This window comes from Pipistrellus hanaki (genome assembly GCF_964339955.1).
Source record: "Pipistrellus hanaki genome assembly, chromosome: 10".
Classification (NCBI taxonomy): domain Eukaryota; kingdom Metazoa; phylum Chordata; class Mammalia; order Chiroptera; family Vespertilionidae; genus Pipistrellus; species Pipistrellus hanaki.
Genome location: NC_140512.1, coordinates 19,686,395 through 19,705,413, shown reverse-complemented (window position 1 = coordinate 19,705,413; position 19,019 = coordinate 19,686,395). Strand labels below are relative to the sequence as shown.

The window sequence follows — 19,019 nt, the reverse complement described above, 5'->3', positions numbered from 1 at the left end:
GCTTCCTGGATAATTCAGAAAATAAAAATATATCAAAGGGAGATTATCCATACTTTATTTCTTATGGTCTATAACTAATTTATGGTCTAAGATTATAATCTACTACAGGCCTGGTGCACAAAAACTCCTGGACCCCTCAAGGGATTTCCTACTGAGGGCTTAGGCCAGCTCCTGGGGGATTAGGCCTAAGCTGGCATTCAGACATCCCTCTGGCAGCCCAGGAGCCCTTAGGGGCTGTCCAACTAATGGCTTAGGCCTACAGGGAGCAGACTTAAGCCATTAGTTGGACATCCCTAGCACTGCAGCGGAGGAAAGAGAGGCTCCCACCACCGTCGCTGCGCTGGCCAGCCATGAGCCAGCTTCTGGCTAAGCAATGCTTCCCCTGTGGAAGTGGACTGACCACAAGAGGGCAGCTCCTGCGTTGAGTATCTACCACCTGGTGGTCAGTGCCCATCATAGCGACGGATTGTTCCTGGTCATTCTGCCATAAGATCAATTTGCATATTACCCTTTTATTATACAGTATAAATATAGAAGCCTAAGTGACCACCAACTGTTCAACTGTTCACCCAGTAGCTATGACATGCAATGACTACCAGGGGCCAGATGCTCTGACCAGAAGAGGTGGGAGCCCAATTCCCTGTGGAATTGGCCATAGGTTAGGTTGCTTCTGGGGCCCTCTTGGCCCCAAATCTGCTTCACACACATCCCAGACCCAGAGAGGAGGGAGCCAGATTTCTCACAGAATCGGCCATGGGTTAGGTTGGTGGTGGGGGGAAGGTGGGAAGAGATTAACCAAAGATCTTATATGCATACTAGAGGCCCAGCGCAGGGATTTGTGTACTTTGGGGGTCCTTCGGCCTGACCTGTGGGGATCAGGCCTAAACCAGTTCTCTGATATCCCCCGAGGAGTCCCAGATTGCAAAAGGACACAGGCCAGGCCGAGGGACCCCCAACAGTGCACAAATCCGTGCAACAGGCCTCGAGTTAACTAATAAAATAATTTGATTGTCTGATTACAAAAAGAAAATTCCAAATTATAAAAAAAACATATTTGGTGCGTACTTTATATGGAAATATGGAACTTGTATCTAATGGAGACCTTATTGTGTCCATTAGAGTGTTTATTGCCCCTTATAGAGTGTTTATTGCCCCTTCAAAAGCAATATGTTTAAATCCTAGGAGTCAGAAGCTTTGGGAAGTAGCTAGCTGATGAGAGTTGGAACTCTCATGAATGGGACATGTACCCTTATATGCAGAAACACTAGAGAGACGAGTTCTCTTCTAAACATGTGAGGGCACAAGGAGAAGATAGCCATCTACAAACCAGGACTGTGAGAAATAAAATATTTGTTGTTTAAGCCACCTAGCTTAATATTTTTTATTTTAATTGGCTAAGTGAGAACAGGGAAGATTGGCTAAATATCTGACCATATTTATACAGAATGAGTGAGATATAGCCACTCGAAAAAAGGAAATATAAGTGATATTACCAAAAGAAGGTAGTATATTAAGCATAGAAATGGGTACAAAAGATAAAGCACAAACAACCAAAAATCAAATGCTTGCTTCAGCAGCTTGTTCAGTATGAATAGAGAATAACTGAGGAAAAGAAAAGAAAAAATAAATAAGGTCAATAGCATGTTTGAGTAGCCTAATTTGGCTGAATAAGTGACATCAGAATGAGCTAGACTTTAGTTTGCTGATCATCTCCACCTTTCCCTTTCTACACACCCTCCCCCAATCCCTACTCTGCCCAGTTTACATTAAGTTTATAAAGGTTCATGTCATTCCAGAAACTGTTGGAAGGGGAAAGCTGAGCCAATGTCCATACCCATGAATGAGGTATGGGATTTCTCTTGCCAGCTACCAGCAATCAGACCCTTGGCACAAACATTATAGAGCCTGATGTATTTCTCCCTCAACCTTAGGAAGATTGTTACAAGGTTAAGACTAGCAATTTTTCTTAAGGAATATACCAAGGAGATTCTGTTCATATGATCCAAGCAGCATTTGTCTCTGCTTCCTCAATCTGAGCATTCAGTTAGGGGAAGGGACAAAGCAGTTTTACTGCAGATATTTAAGAAAACTATTGAAAGTGCAGAGATGCACACCATTTTCCAGTGGTAATATGTAGATTTTTCTCCCCAAATAATTCATCAGAGTTGATTCCCTGATGCTTTTCACAATCCCCCCGTCTTTGCTTTGAACCCAGTGCCAAATAATTTGAGCAAGTTTCAGTTTCCTCATTTGTAATATGAAGAATTTGAATTAACTTCTCTCCTAAGGGTTCTTTTAAGTTATACTTTGATGTCTGGTTGAAAACTTGTTTGTGCTCATCCTGAGAAAGGAAGACTGCTTTAGGCTCTGAAGTTTCATCTCAAATGGGTGATGTTCTTCAGAAGCAGAATCATAGGGTTCAAATCCTTCCCAGATCTCTTATTGACAAATGAGTGATTTCAGGAGGTGTTGTATCTTTTAATCTATTGTTTTACTTTGTAAAATAAAGATAATTAAGTTTTTCACTGTTAAGTGAAATCATTCAATAGCTATTAAAAAATAATAGCAAGTAAAAACCACTGAATTTTGTTGGGGAGATGAGTGCACAGCTACGGGACACTGAACTTGAACAGTGCTATGCTTGATGGAAGGATTCATATGGACATCCTATAAGCTACCAGATTTAGGCAGCGATAACAAATGACAAAAACAGACACTTCACCGACAACAATAACAATAAAAATAAATTGCAACTGTGGCAGATAAGGTAGCAATTTATTTATTCTAATAATAGATAGCATTTATTGAATACTATGCATAATCTTCTATTTTTTAGCTTATTTTAAAATATTAACTTATATACCTGAAATCAGGTATTCTTGAGACTCAGACTCTGTTTTTAGCTCACTTATTGTCCACTATCTGTTGCTTAATTTTTCTCTAAATAAAATTTACAATTAAGAAAAAACAGTCTTTTAAATGTGTACATACTTATGTAAAACATTTTTATAGACACATATATCTATTGGTATCATGTATAGTTGTAAATGACAGAAACTCATAATAGTTTTAGAAAATTAGTATATACTTTTTCCTCATATAGCAAGATTTATTAAGGTAAATATTTGCTGATATTATTTTAGCTGCTTGCTGAGGACCCAGGCTAAATCTAACTTTACCTCCAGTATCCTGAGTATGTTGGATTTTTCCTTGAACAGGTACCTCAGTTCATGCTCAGAATATGGCTAATATATCTCAGATATCAAATCTAGTTCAATGGATTAAAAAAAATCCCCTCTTTCTGTGTTATGTCTCAATGGCCAGAACATAGCTAACAGATGCTGTAAGGAAAGCTAGGAAAATGGGGAGTTAGATTGTATAACTCTTTCAGACCACTGTGATCTATGTCCTGGGGCTAAGTATGTTTGGACTTGAAATTAAATCATGGTTCTCAATAAAAAAGGAATAGAGGAAAGACTATTGGGTAGGCAACTAGCAGAATGTGCAATAATAAAGATAAAGATAGTGGGTAAATAAAATGGACTTACTTGAAAGATGCTGTGATAAATTGTGATTGGCCACAAGAATATTGATGAAAAATGAGGCAGGAAAAGTCCTTCCGAAACAAATTCAGTAATTTGTGACAATTCATTTTAATTAATGAAAAAATTGTATTGGTTTCATAAGCTATAGCAGGTTCTTTCATAGGGGAATAAAGATATTGACATGGTCATACCAATAGATTAAAAGATCAAAAATATATTATAGTCACTGAGTGAATAGATAGTCTTTTTGGTTGTTTTTGTTTTTTGTTTTTTTTCTTTACATTGATAAATCTTGAGAGGGCTGATGTGGTACATTTGTAGTAGCAGAAATGGTTTTAAACTGATAATATACATATTTTCAGGAATAATAATTCTAAACTACACATGTGAGCCTATCCATGTTACATACATTAGGTGAATGATTCTTTGCCTTAGTGGACAGACTACATCTGTTGTTCTATCATTAGCCTATTCTTTGGCTGCCAGAAAGCACCTCATCACTTGGCATGTCCCACGTATTAGACAGTAAGAAAGATAGAGTACAGTTGCTGAAGGACCTGAAGACTTAGAACTTGGCAGAGAACAGTCAGGCATGATACTTGCTCTGTAGCTATAATGAACTGGCAAGGATAAGCAAGTTCAGCTGACCAGTAATGAACCAGGGAGAAAAACAGAATTTCAGGATTTCTAATTATCAAAGGGCATTTGAAGATGTATATACTAGGTAATTGTTGATATGAGTGATGGTAGTTTTGAGTGACTCCCATTTCTGACTGCTCTGCTGCTTGACTGAATTTGGAAAATTATATGTGCAAGCATTCTGGATATAATATGTATATGCACCCAACAAGCAATATGTTTTCCTTTGGTATTAGTTGTTTTTCAATCTTATGTTATTTTGGGTGCACAAAATAAATTAAGACTATTTGCTGAAATATATAAGAAACACTGTTTGGAGAGTAAGGATTTTGATAGTGAATTTAGTTAAAAATTGTATTTCTTATGGCATCTTATTTAGGCTGTACCAACAGATTAAGAGGCAACTAAAACAATGGATTTGGAAACTCTAGAAATGTCACCATTTGGAAATATATTAACTACTTTTGAGTAAAAAGTGTTTGTATCCATGTATGCTCACCCATCTAATGTTACCTTTATGAGGTCATAGTGATGCAAATAGATTGATGAACTGTAATTTCATTATTCAAAATCATTTGAAGAGAATATGATTTTTGTGACTATTACAGATTTTCTTTGTCTTGACTCAACTACCCAAATATTAATTCTTTGTCTTGACTAAACTACCCAAATATGTTTGAAAATTAAAGGTTTTAATAATTCTTACTTATATTTTTATATATTTTGATTTAGAATTCACTTTCAAGTATAAGAATAAAAAGAGCCTTAGATAAATCTTCATAATTGCATATAATTATCTTTAAATATTTATCTTTAAATTAATCTTGTCCTGATCTATGGGGCTTAGTTGGTTGGAGAGTTGTCCCTTACAACCAAAAGGTTGTGGGTTCAGTTCCTGGTCAGGGCACATACCTAGATTATGGGTTCCATCCCCAGATGGGTCACATATGGAAGGCAACTGAGTGATGTTTCTCTCTCAAATCGATGTTTCTCTCTCCCTTCTTCTATCTCTAAAATTAGTAAACATATCCTTGGGTGAGGATTAAAAAAATTCATCTTGGGTAAACCCACAGCATTAGCTTGCTTACCTAAAGTCAACTTATTTTTCATTAGATTATAATAAGAAATATTAGATTATAATAGCAAATAGACTCAAAATCATTTCTATAATAACATAATACTTATAATAAAATCTTGATTTTTAGTTATGAACATCTGCATATTTTATAAGACAGATAAATCAATTTATTTTATAAAGGGAATAAAACATTAATATTTGTGTAGTGGGTTTTTTTTACTTTTTATATTACCATACTTATCTTTATTTTTTCTTCAATGCATGGTGTATTGCTTAGCGATGTGCATGCTTTTTTAAAATATATTTTTATTCATTTTTTTTTTTTTTACAGAGAGGAAGGGGGAGGTATAGACAGTTAGAAACATTGATGAGAGAGAAACATCGATCAGCTGCCTCCTGCACACCCCCTACTGGGGATATGCCGACAACCAAGGTACATCCCCTTGACCAGAATTGAACCTGGGACCCTTCAGTCCGCAGGCCAATGCTCTATCCACTGAGCCAAACTGGTTTTGGCTACCATACTTATCTTAATCTTAAAATTTTTTTAATAAAAATCTTATCAAACTTTGAAGATATGTAAACCAATCACAAAAGGGAAATATATGATTCTACTCACATGAGATATCTTCAGTCAAATTCATAGAGACAGAAAAGTAGCGTAGTGCTTGCCAGAGGCTAGAGGAAAGGAAAGCTGTGAAATAGAAAATAAAAATCTTGTTGGCCACTCAATAAAATATACTATGGCATTTCAGCATTGGTTCAGGAGTATTACATCTATTCTGCCTTCATTCTACATGAAAAAATAAATTAAAGAATGCATGTAACACACCAAGCATGCACCTGGTAAGACAATTATTATCTCAGTAAATGTTATATTTTTATTATTACAGTGGTAAATGTCTTAGAAGGTCAAAAGAGCAATGTGAAATAAAGCATTTTTTAAATAGGTTCATGTGTATACTAGTATTTATAACAGAATCAGATTACAATTTAAAATATTTTTCAACATCCTTTATTAAGAAACTATTTTATTCTAGGAGGAATTGTTGATAAGGATCTTCGTCACTACCTCAACTTACGATTTCAGAAGGGTTCCGTGGACCACGAACTTCAGCAAATCATTCGTGACAACCTCTACCTCCGCACAGTGCCATGTGAGTGTAACAGGCGATTTTATTTTTATACCCATTGTTTCAAAGAAAAGTTAAATCACACTGATTTTTATGGTGGGCATTTGGGACAGAAAACTTACTTGAGATAGGGAAGGTTTAAATGCAAAAGCTTATCATTGCAATTGTGTGTTTCATGATGAAGTTGTTGCCAGAAGAGACTATTGATTTTTAAGTTATAAAACCTAACATACTTCCCCAGTTAATATTGAGAAATATGAATTCTGGTCCAGGATGTTGGTGATTCAGAATGACTCACGATTGGAGTAGAACTCCACACAGGAAATGTAAATTGAATTTATTAGCTGATATCGCTATTTTGTGAATAGACTCTGCACAGTAACTCGCAGCCTCATCTCTGGTTTATAACAGGGGAATCTCATAAATGAAAAGGAAATTGTGCATTGGAAAGTGAAGTTAATGTCCTGTAGCTCCTTAGAAAGTGATGATGTTGAGTGTTGGATACAAACTTCTTATATGAAACCTATAGAAATCCACAATAATCCCTGATTGTGAACAGGTGCACTTCAAAAGAGAGGAGTTGGTAAAATGATGAAACTTACAAACCAACTTCTTAGTACCTGCTTCAGTTCATTTGATAATTTTCTATAATTTTGTGACAATTCAAGAATTTTTCAAGGTGGGTTCTAAATACATAGATATCAAAATCTACTTCCTCGCGGTAGAGTCCAGGATTTCCAGAGATTTTTTAGTATCTCCAGAAATTCAGATTGGTGGGTGTTATGTGTATGCCTTTTGTTTCACTTCTGCTCTACACTTAACAAACTCGAAGCTACGGGCTGTGAAAGGTATATTTAAAAAATAAAAACTTGGCTAAGATAAATAAAACAAATTAAATCTATATCATTTTTTCTGGGATAGAAGTACCAGATCATGTAAAAATGCATAGATCGTGGATGATTATACTGAAATACTGATAAACAGAGAGTGAAATGAATGATTCAGCACCCAATCCTTTTCACCTACATACATTTTAGGAAGATGGACTCTTTCCATTGTTATCATTGACTGTTCGTTTAAATAGATATGCCAGGGCGCCACTATCAAATAGTCCTAATTGAGAATGCTTGTTGATTGACATTTTGTCAGTGTGTGTTAGTTAAGTGAATAGACCTTTGGACTCTTACTTTAAAGCTGGAAGTTGAGAAAAGTGCACTCTTAAATTTGTAAGTTTGGCATCAGAGTGATGGGCAGAGGAAGATGGATTAATGTGACTGAACTATTTATAAGGTAACGGTGGACTCATTTTCAAAGCTGTGATGCTGTCGATGCAGCCGTGTAAATTTATCTTTTGTGACATGAGAGAAAGGAGATATGAAATACCAAATAAAGAATCCAGGCACTTTATTACGTTTAAAAGCTGAGAGAAATAGATAAGAGGCTGACATTCAGGAATACTTCTAGTTATTGCTAAGGCGATGACATAAATAGGTCTTAATTAAATATGAAGATAATAGAAATAAATTTCACATTAGTTAATTAGCTTCTTAAATAAGTCATTTATCTTTAGATAGCAAAAAAATACTCTGAAGGAAAAATAAATATCAGGGTAAAATAACTAGGCTTATATGAGTAAACATAGAGCTTCATGATGTGATTTTATTACAAGGTCATAAATCCAATTAGAAATTGGTGAACAGCTCCTATAAAAAGAGATGATTAGAAACTCAATGAATCTGAATATTATGCGCATACAATAATTTTTTTTAATTTGTAGCTGCCACTCCTAATAGACAATTCCAATACAGCATTTACTAACAATGCTCTTAACTTGGCATAAAAGTAAAAAAAAAAAAATCTATGATAGAGATGATTCTGATTTGGATTATCTACAATCACTTTTTTTTACTGATTGGACCTAAGTAGCCCACTTTCTTTACTCAGTATATCTTTTAATGAAATGTTTAAACACTTTCAGAGACTGTGCAACAAAAATGTGTCCAGAGTGGGAAAAATCCTGTCATAATTTAGAAACTTAAAAGTGTATTCAGCGTATCTATTGGCCTTGGGTATGTTATGACATTTCTTACATAGTCTCTTTTGTCAAAAAGACTCTGATTGGTTTCCTTGTGTACCCGGCACGATAAAAGGAAAACATTATGTAAGAACTTGTCACTGCTCTTATACAGGCATAAGTTAATATGTATACTTGTGTTTAATCTACTGATGGCAATAAGATTGAGTCAGATAACTCAATGGAAGCAAAACTAGTCAACTTGTAACTATGTAAAGGTGGTTTAAATTTCTTAAAAGGAAGACTCAACCGAGTAATTCTGCTCACTACCACCAACAACTACAACTAGGAAGAAGGGAGCAATGTCTTAGGGCTCGATTTTCTTGGTCTCTAGTGAGTAAGAAAAAAGGAGGGAGTCTCTGGGATGAGGGCTCCAGAGACTCCCTCCCCTCACACACAGCATGTACACTCAACCCATTTTAGTGTGGGCAGCTCAACTCCTCCATCTGCTTCTGAAGGAAGTCTGGACCTGGCTGCTGGCTGATTTTTGTTCTAAACAAGGGAGGGAGGTGGACAGTCCAGGTTTCTACTAGGCCTTAGCTGTAGATAATACTAAATTTCAGTAATCTTTTCCAGCTCATAAACAAGGATTGACTATACTTGACCATCTCACTTGTTTCCCTAGAACATTATCTCAAACCTAATTCTTCAAAATCATTGTTTTCAAAGCTGTGTCTCTAGGAACAAAAGGTGGGACTTGGTCACAGAGATAGAATTGTTGGGCATATGATGAAGATGAGTGCATACACATGCACACATAGAGGCTCTCATATCAGTTTGTCATCCTTTCAAATTGAATCAAAAGGAAAAGATCCTTAGGAACTGAGTCTTTGGATCTTGACATTTTCTGTAGATTAGCCAGTTGCATGATGTATATTCATTAAGACCTAAATTTGTACACAAATGTGTGCCTTTTAGCTGCTAACTGTACAATGTATAGTGTTATAAATGGTCTTAAGATCCCGGTGTTCTAAAGTGAACATTAATTTTTTAAATAAATACAGTAAATAATTTTTTTTTTACTATTAGCTTTCAGACTATGTAGAATTGTTATGTAATGAAACTTTAAGGAAAATGAGTAAATAATGATGAGACAAAACTGTTGTAATCTGGAATATGATAAAAATTAACCGGGAAAGATATATATATATATATTTATAAAAGACTCAACATACTTCAGAATATCCACAAATAGGAATTCAATTACCTTGAAAGTACACAAAAGACAAATTCTGAAGCACCAAGTTAGCATTTATATAGAGTTTGCATGAGATTATTTTATCATAATATGTGAGCCATACAAAGTTAAGGCAGCCTGTATATGTTGTCTTTTGTATAACATAAACTCAAAAGTTTACCAGGGAAATTTGTGGAATTAATACAGAAGACAATTGTATTAATTTTCAAATGGATAAGAGTAAAAATTGACTTTATTTTGGTTTTAATATTTTACTGAGCATAATGATTGCATATAGTTAACTCTTGAGTCTAATAAACATTGATTCAATTGAATATGCCTCTTAAATATGAGAAAAATAATCACTTCCACCTATTTATGAAGTTCTAGACCTTTCTATCCTTAACATTTATTACAGATACAAATTAATTTTTGAGGCATAATGATCACAGCCACATATTTTAGGTACTTTTCTGCCATCATGCCAGATGACATGAGGAAGGATTTCAATGACCAATTTTTAAAGTTTCAAAATGAAATGGAAGGTAGTTAAAATTAAACTTTCCTTCCAAGACCATACTGTCATTTAGTGAGATAGTCTCATTGGGAAATACTTTAAATTTATTTAAAGACAAAAGAAATACCAGTGTATACCAACTAAAAGACAAAACTCAGTAAAACAAAAGGCCTGAAACTGTTGCATAAAGTGTGAATAAAATGAGAAACATAGATTTAAGATATGAAAGAAATTACTTTTATGAAAGAGCCAATTGAGATGTAACTCACAATGATGTTTCTACATATTTAATAACTTTAAGTTAGCATAACTCTGCTATGTTATAAATAAGCATTCTCAAGAATGAGATTGTAAGTTTCCCAATATATTTTTAAAATTTCTCTATTATACTAAACTATTTTCATGGAGAAGCAAATAGAAACAATAAAGTTATAGGAACCATCTCCTTTTAAGATGAGTAGTTACCAACACTCCAAAAGGTACAGCTATGTAAAGGTCAACATACCTTTTCCCTAATTATATAATCCTCCATAGGACTATGGTGAGAAAGGACTATAGAAGAGAATCTGGTGTCCACATATCTATTAAAAAGTATTAAATTAAAGTTAAAGTAGAACTTCCTGGTATACTGCATGAGAAAAGATAAATTTATTTTTTAAGCAGGAAATCAGTACATTTAACTATTATTAAATATGTAATATTAAGTAAGATAATATGTGTTTATGGACATGAATGAGTCTTTCCAATTGCTGGTAATTTTCATCACAAATGTACATTTATAAGCATGTGATAAGTTGGTAGAGTTACATAAACTTGTGGATTATAATACTCAAAAATTATCTTTCTTTAATGAATAAAATTTTCTGAGTTGAAGGTGATCAATAACATGATTAAATATTCAGAGTATCTTCAAGCAATATTGGCCTCGGTGATGGAATGGTAGGTTGAATACAGGTAGACATCCAGGCATAGGACTAGATATAATAAATCCAACTGAGTTTTAAAAACAAAAATAAACAAAAGACACAAATCCAACTGAGTTCTAAAATAACATATTAAAATCATTTATTGACATCTGGGTTAACCTTAATTTTGTTTTGCTTCAAGTAAGAATCATCAATTTAAAGTGGTTTTTTTTTTAAGTTGCATTAGAGTACTTCACAATTATTTCAGAAGCAAAATGACACATGTTTTTGTTCTTTGACAATGAATTTATTTTTTTCTAAAATAGCCTGATTATATGAGGTGCTAAGTGTTAATTATAAGGATTTTAGAGAATAGAAATGTTGTTAGCATTGTGGGCCAAACAAGAAGGACATCTATGAACAAATGAAGCTAAATTTCTTTGGAGATATATAAACTCCTATGAGAAGCTAGACCAAAAGAAAAATTTCAAAAGCTTCTGAGCAGTAGCAAATACTTTAAAGGATTCTACTTGTTTACTCATTACTATGTCTTCTTCATATACTTATTTAAAATGTATTATTACTTAATAGAAGGCTATATTAGTTTTACCCTCCCTCTGTTATCACTAAGAATAGTAAGATCTAGTTTCGTGTCATAAATGTGAAAGTACAATAGACTTTTTTTCCTTTTTCATTGAACAAAATGAATGCATCTTTCTTGGTCAGTAGCATTTGTTAGTTTGGTGAACAGAGAAAAACGGCTTCAAAGGTTGCTTAAGATGGAAAGGCAATGTACCTTAGAAGTGATTGTATTGATTTAACCATTTGACACCACAGGGCACTGGTACTAGAATAAAGGAATATACCTGGCACAAAAGAAAAGCAAAAACCACCAACAGTGAACAACTTATTGATGTTTCAAGCCATATAAAATTCCCTTTGCCCTGACTTCATCAACTTTTTGTGTAGTTGTGACCTCAATCTTTCTTCTCCCCCCCCCCCCCTTCCCCTTTCAGTTTTTCTCTTTCCTCATACAGAAAAGCTTTCCATAAGAAAACTGGGTTAGTGGACTACAGATGGAGTAGGCAGATGGTATATACACTCTTGGGTTTCAATGGTTTTAGCAGCAGACCCAGGCAAAAATTTGAGATAAGTGCCTGAAGCCATCTTTTTTCAACAGAAAAGCCAGGAATCAGGTTCAATAGAAGGTAGCTCACCTTCCAGAGGTTCCAAAATCTGATCCCTGAAGACTTCAAAATTGTAGTCCAGTGGGACATAAGAAGGCTAACACATCACATAATACATCACTGCACTTTTTTTTAATAGAAAGAATTAGAACTTCTGTAGGGTTCAGACCTACCCAAGTTTCCAAACTCTTTTGACTATTATGTAAGCTGTTGGATTATGTAGCTGAAGGAAACTTGTAGGCAGTCTGTATTGGGAACTTTAAGGAACTCTGCAGATTTATAGTCAAGCACTCAATTTCTGATTTAAATGCACCAGGTCAATAGAACAATAAAAAAGAAATACTAATTGTGGTTACTGATATTCTGTTGTTTAGTGCACTATTCAGAGTTATTTACACATTGCAATTTAGTATTGCTATAGCATGGTGAGTAGCAATGACCCTTGGGTTTACCTATTTGACAGCATGGTGCTGTGGAAAGAGCGCTCATTTAAGAACTGAGAGCCATTTGTTTTGGATTAGGTTCTGTCACTAACTATAGGCCTTGCCTTTGGGACTAAGGGGAGGGAGGGGAAGGAGTAAAATTAACTCTAACAGTTTTTTCTGCTCTAAAGTGATGTAGTTTTCAGATTCTGTTGGCTTGTTTTCTTTATTTTATCGTTATTCAAATCAGTTCATCAAACCGGCTTAAATTATTCTGAGTATGGAATGTCCTTGATATTGAGCAGGTGTAAACAACTATGGGAACTGAAGATATATCAAATACAGCAGACACTTCAGGGAAAAATAAAGAGCTGGGTTTAAATTAAGTGCAGTTCTGGGTATAACCAGCCAAGCATGTACTTTCATATTTTTTTATAAATGGCAGGTTAAGGATGCCATCATAATTCTGATGTTCCTTGAAATCTGCCTTCACTATTCATGAAATTCTGAAATATGGTCCAGACTTAGTAAGTGGATGGGAAAATACACATAATGAGAAATATAAAGCTTTTAAAATTGTTTTCCTCCTTTGGAATGTGTAATGAGTTGAGATATGACATAAAGATGTCTGAAGCATGAGGCTTATTGTTATGAAAATGTGATTGTGATCTTTGTGATAAGACGTTTAACACAAAATATAGTGTCTTGTAATGTTGAACTTTAGTAAATATCATTTATGCAGGTGAGTGACCCTGGGTGGATGCCCAAATGAAACTAGCTAAGGGAAGGGAAAATCAGTGCTCAGTCAGGATAGTCAGGAGGCAGTTTCAGAGTCAGTATGGTTTCTTATGCAAGGCAGTTAAGAGGCAAGACTAATGTAAGATTGACAGTCAATTCAATTAAAAAATAAACAAAGATTCTGCTTTCTTAGACAAGTCAGAAATTTAGAATTGGATCAATTCCCAAATAATTTCCCAGTTTCTATTCCAAGATCTGTTACCTTTCCTATTTACAGGCTAGCTTACAGAAATGTTGCTTTAGGCGAACACAAAATCAGCAAATATTTGTACAAGCTCTGTTGGAGTAGAAATGAGAGCTCAAAAGAAAACTCCACTCCAACCTGCTGATCAACAAAACTCTCTTGTGTGCATAAATGATAACTCAAAAAAAATGTCCTCCAAAAAAAGAAGACTGAATTGGGTAGCTAATGCCAAGATTATATATATATATATATATATATATATATATATATATATATATATATATATATATATATATATATATAATTATATATATAATTATATATATATATATATAATTATATATATATAATTTTTTCTCTCACATTTTTTGGGAGGGATTCAATTCCTTTTCTCTTTTTTTAAATTGTTGACACTGAGAAAAATTATAAAGATCAGTAATGGATGTGGATATTTGTGGGAAATTTGAAACTTCATGTGCTGAATTCTACCATGTGCTGAATCCAGTTCATCTTAGCATTGCCAGTGAAGGAAGGGTTATGAGTTCCAAGCCAGGGCCAGTTTTAGGTACATAACTCCATGAACATCAACCAGAACAATTTTTAAATTGCAGCAAATGCCGTTTACTAAATACTTTCTATGTGAAAGAAACCTTTTTCATACATTACCTCATTGACTCCTCATAGCATCCCTCTATGGTATAGTGAGTTTCATTTCCACGATTGAAGACGTGTGGAAAAACTAATCTCTGAGGGTAAATGATGAACTGGACACCATGCAGTGAGTCAGTGGAGTAACAGGGGTTCCAGCCCAGCTGGAACTAGCTTCCAGTCCACACTCTACATGAGAAGAACTTTCTAGTGGGAGCTCTAGGGAGTCAAGAGCACCATAAAGGTGTTTCCCACAAGGTTGAGAGAAACTCCTAGGGTACAAAAGGAGGAAAAGCGAGTAACTCTGCAGGCTGACAAACTATCTAGTGAACATGAATGGAATTATACAGGCTGATAGATAGATAGGCATGATGAGCATGGAGTACCATAAATGGAAGAGGCTTTTTTTTTTTTCCACCAAGCCAATGTGGACAATTTCCCACAATAGAAAAAGAAATGTGTGGATGATTATTAGGAAAGTTTTCAAGGGAATATCTGCTAATTGGCTAGCTTTAAATCAGATATTTTCTTCTTTATATGATCTTCTTGATTAGTCATTAATCAGTCAAGTAACAAATTATCTTTGCTTTAATATATAATTGCCAGAAATACTAGAATATAAAATATATAAGGGGGAGAAAGTAAAATTTTAATTGATAAACCTATTATTCCAATAATTAAAACCTTTGCCTGATTATAGGAAGGGAAATACACTTTCTTTCATTTCTAAACTTTGCTTATGAAAACTTATTTCATCCCAGCTCTAGTAGACCTTCTAACTGCATTTCATTTTCTGAATCATAATCTAAATCTAAAATTAAAAAAAAACACATAAAGCTCTGTAAGCAGGTATTTATAGAAATTCTCAATTCCTCACCTTAGTATTTTATAAAAATACTAGAGGCCCAGTGCACAAAATTTGTGCATAGGTAGGGTCCCTAGCAGCTACTAGCTACTGGCCAGGGCCTCCCTTTGCACCCACCTTGGCCCGGCACCACCTGCTTACCTGCTCCACCATCCTGCCGGGGTCCCCCTCTCATTGGGCTGGCAGCACCTCCCCTCTGCCCGTTGTCAGTGTTGTATCGCCAACACCTGCCATGTTTCATGCTGTCTCCTGGTGGTCAGCACATGTGTACCTTTTGGTTAGTCAAACTCCCACCCACAGGGACAATTTGCCTATTAGCCTTTTATTACATAGGATTACTTTTTCCAATCAATGTGAGAGTGACAGAGGTAAAGTTAGGAAAAGGGAATGAATTAACATTTACCAAATAGCTACATGAAAGGACTATAATTATGTCATTGCATTTTCAGTTCTCTGAGAAATATGTCATAGTTCCTAATATGAGAAGAAACTTTATCTGAGAGAGTTTAAGAATCCTTCCCCAGACCACAGCTACTTGACAAGGAACTCAAGTATCTAGTTGTGTCTGATGCCAAGACCCATTTTTTGGGACATATTATGTTATCTCCTTAGTTATCATATCTCTGATGTCCCAATAATTCTAAACAATTTTTTATAGACGACTGCTTAGATATATATCTACATTTTTAATTTAATATTCCTAAACACTTATAGAAGTCATGAAAATGCATAGTGAATTATATTATACCACTAACACACTCATCCCACAATTGCTCTGCAGGAGTGCCTCTGGTATTATTTTTTCAAGGGCTCCAAAAAGACCAAGGGCAATAGTGGCATGCTCTCTTCCTGTTCTTTGAAATGAACCAGGACTGTTTACTTCAGAATAACATTTTAGTGGGGAAAATGGCCCTTTTCCTGCTACAGAGAAGCACCACTTTCCCATCTCAGTATCACCTGTGCTCTACTAACTGCTATTACTGTGGCCAGTAGAGTGACAGCTCCTCAGATCTCAAATCCTCCACCTGGCTCTCTGGTGACACACTTGGCACAACTTGCCTGATCCCTTCTCCAGGAACATGTGGAAATTAAATGTCCAAATGTGTCCTCCCAGCCCACATATCCTCCCGGGATGCCCCAATTATGACTCAAGGTATTTAGTTCAATATATACCTTTGAGATAGGCTGTCCAAAACCATTAAGGAACTAATGAGAAAACAGTCCAGCTCCCTTCTCTTTTTGTTGCTTTCAGTGTCAAAGAATTCTTTGGTTGGTTTTCCATTCCATAAAGCAAAACAGTATGTAATGTGCCATTCAGGGTTGAGCCTAGGAAATAAAACCATGCCAGGTACTTGAGGAGGAAGAGATTTAGAATATTAGTTGATTAGAAACTGCTGAAAAAAATGTAGACAAGAGGTTTGCAGAACAGGTCCTCAAGAACACTCAAATGACACAGAACTGCCCCTCTCGGGTAACTGCTGCCTCTGAAGCCTGCAGCTATGATTCACAATGCCAGAACTGAGAAACTGCCACTGTGGTTACCATCACCACAGTTGCCTCTTGACACTTAAGAATCTGGAGAATGGGCAGTAGAACTGTCCTGCAGAAACCCACCACATATCCAAGAAAGAAAATATCACCTCTAGGCATCATTCATTTTTATAATAAAAAATAGGCATAAAGTATCAGTGTAGTAAAATTATTACTTTTTAAACACTGTTCTAACTTTTATATTCCTTGTTGATGCTATGGATTTATACTCAAATACTAACAATATAAAGAATTTTTAACAGCTATTAGTGAAAATATTTACAGTGCATTTTTAGAAAGGTTTTTACTTTTTCTACTCAAGCTCCTAATAATTCATTTATAGCAGGGGTGGAAAAATTATTTTTTCTGCCCAGCAATGTTTATTGTCAAGTACTTGGAAAGGGAAAAAAACGTCGCTGTGTTGCTATTTAAACTTGAGATCTACACTTAATGGGAGAAAATGTGATTGGTAGAGTCACTGTGAAGATTCAGAATAACTCCTAGGCAAACAAAACTTCACTGTAAACAATTGACCATACTGTAAGATCTCTAGAGCATGGTTTCTCAATCCTGGCACTATTGATATTTTGGGGTGGATAATGCTTCATTGTGGGCACTATACTGTGTTTTGTAGAAAAAGTTTAGCAATATCCATGGTTCTTAGCGACAAGATGCTAGTTGCACTTCAAATTATCAAAACCATAAATGTCTCCAAACATTGCTAAATATCCCTTGTAAGGCAAAAATATTCCCAATTGGGAACTATCACCGAATTGAAAGAGTGTATCGGTATATGTGAAAGATGCATAGCAGAGAAGGGTCAAGTAGTTAAGGGTAGGTGGGAAGTGACCTTGTCAAGTACTGAGAAGAGAAAAATCACAATGACTGAACATGAAACTTCCTGGTCACAATGACAAAGATGCCCAGCAGGGAGAGTGATAAGAATAGACTGTGACAGCCACTCAGTTTCACAAGCTTTACCCCAACCCCAATGTAAAATGAGTCTTGAGCTATTAAAATCAATTTGTGCAGCTTCTCTCCTTATGACTATATTTTATCACAAATCGGCCTATATGAGGTACATTTTCTCATGGAGCTTTGCCTGATTGTATATACTGATATATTTATTAGGGAGACATGATATTCTAGACCATGTGAGAATAATTTTCCATTGAAAATGTATAATTGGGTTTCCCATGTGCATTTGGATACTATGTGTGTTATCAATGCTTAATCTACCTTGATACTGACCAAAGTCATTCTCCAGGATTTAAAAATTAGGGACTAGATTTTATAACTTGGTGAAACTGCTGGTATTCAATCCAGTTTGCCCATTGTTCAATAAAAAATTATTGGATGGATGGATGGATGGATGGATGGATGAATAGATGAATGGATGAATGGATAAAAGAATGAGGAAAAATATGTGACATGTCCAGATACATCTCAACTTCAAGAGCATGTAAAAATGTCTATAGATGTTATATAGATTAGATAGATGATAGCTAGATCAATAGATAGATAGATAGATAGATAGATAGATAGATAGATAGTTTATAGATGATAGGGCAGGCACAGAGTGGAGCGAGAAAGGCAAGCCCTGGTAAATATTTTGTGGTTATTATTTAGATCTGTGCAAATCTGGAGTGAGTGAGACTAGAGAGGGTAGGCTGAAAATCACTGTATTTGAAAAGGCCTTTATCAACTACTCAAAAATTGCAATGCTCCACCCCACCTTATCCCATGTATATTTAAGGAAAGGATTTGAGGTATAGCCAGAACATCTCCTAGAATGAGATAATGCATGAAATTTAGGACACAGGTGTTGGAGGAGTTCTTGCTCTTGAGATTACATGGAAGGATGAATAGATACATTTAGAACCAATTACATGTTAAGATTTTTATTCAAAATTGTGGATACTGAAATCAAGCTCAAATTCATAACCTGTAACATTTTGAAAGATATATCTCTAGAATTTTATTTTCTTTCTAGCCCTATTGCACTATTATGTCTTCCATCAACCCTGCTAAATAAAGTGTCGTGAACTTAATTCAGCAGCAGCCAAGTAAATCAGACACTTCCCTTGAGAACCTTGTACTTTTTCTACTAGCATATGAGACATCACAGATAATTACAATCCAAAATATTTTTATAATAAAAATATGACGAGTAGGTAGGCCTTTATTAGCATAATGAAATTCATCTAACACCCAATTCTTTGGAGTAAAGGTAGTTTTATTTACAGGAGAGTTTAAAGGAACTACAAAACTAATACCATTAAACTAATTAGCGGTGATGCAATTAATCTGGACATTT

General features: G+C 35.0%; 1 protein-coding gene across 7 annotated transcripts in view; it reads left to right on the top strand.

Annotated features, from left to right (window-relative positions):
* MAGI2 (membrane associated guanylate kinase, WW and PDZ domain containing 2) overlaps positions 1-19,019 on the top strand; it is a 1,098,541-nt gene that overhangs the window by 275,741 nt on the left and 803,781 nt on the right. For 6 of the 7 annotated variants that reach the window (XM_084897036.1, XM_084897035.1, XM_084897034.1 and 3 more), the window contains exon 2: positions 6,303-6,419. In XM_084897036.1, the coding sequence (XP_084753162.1) occupies positions 6,303-6,419 (117 nt within the window). Of the gene's footprint in view, positions 1-6,302; positions 6,420-19,019 lie in introns of those variants that run through there. The other variant, XM_084897037.1, reaches the window with a different exon arrangement.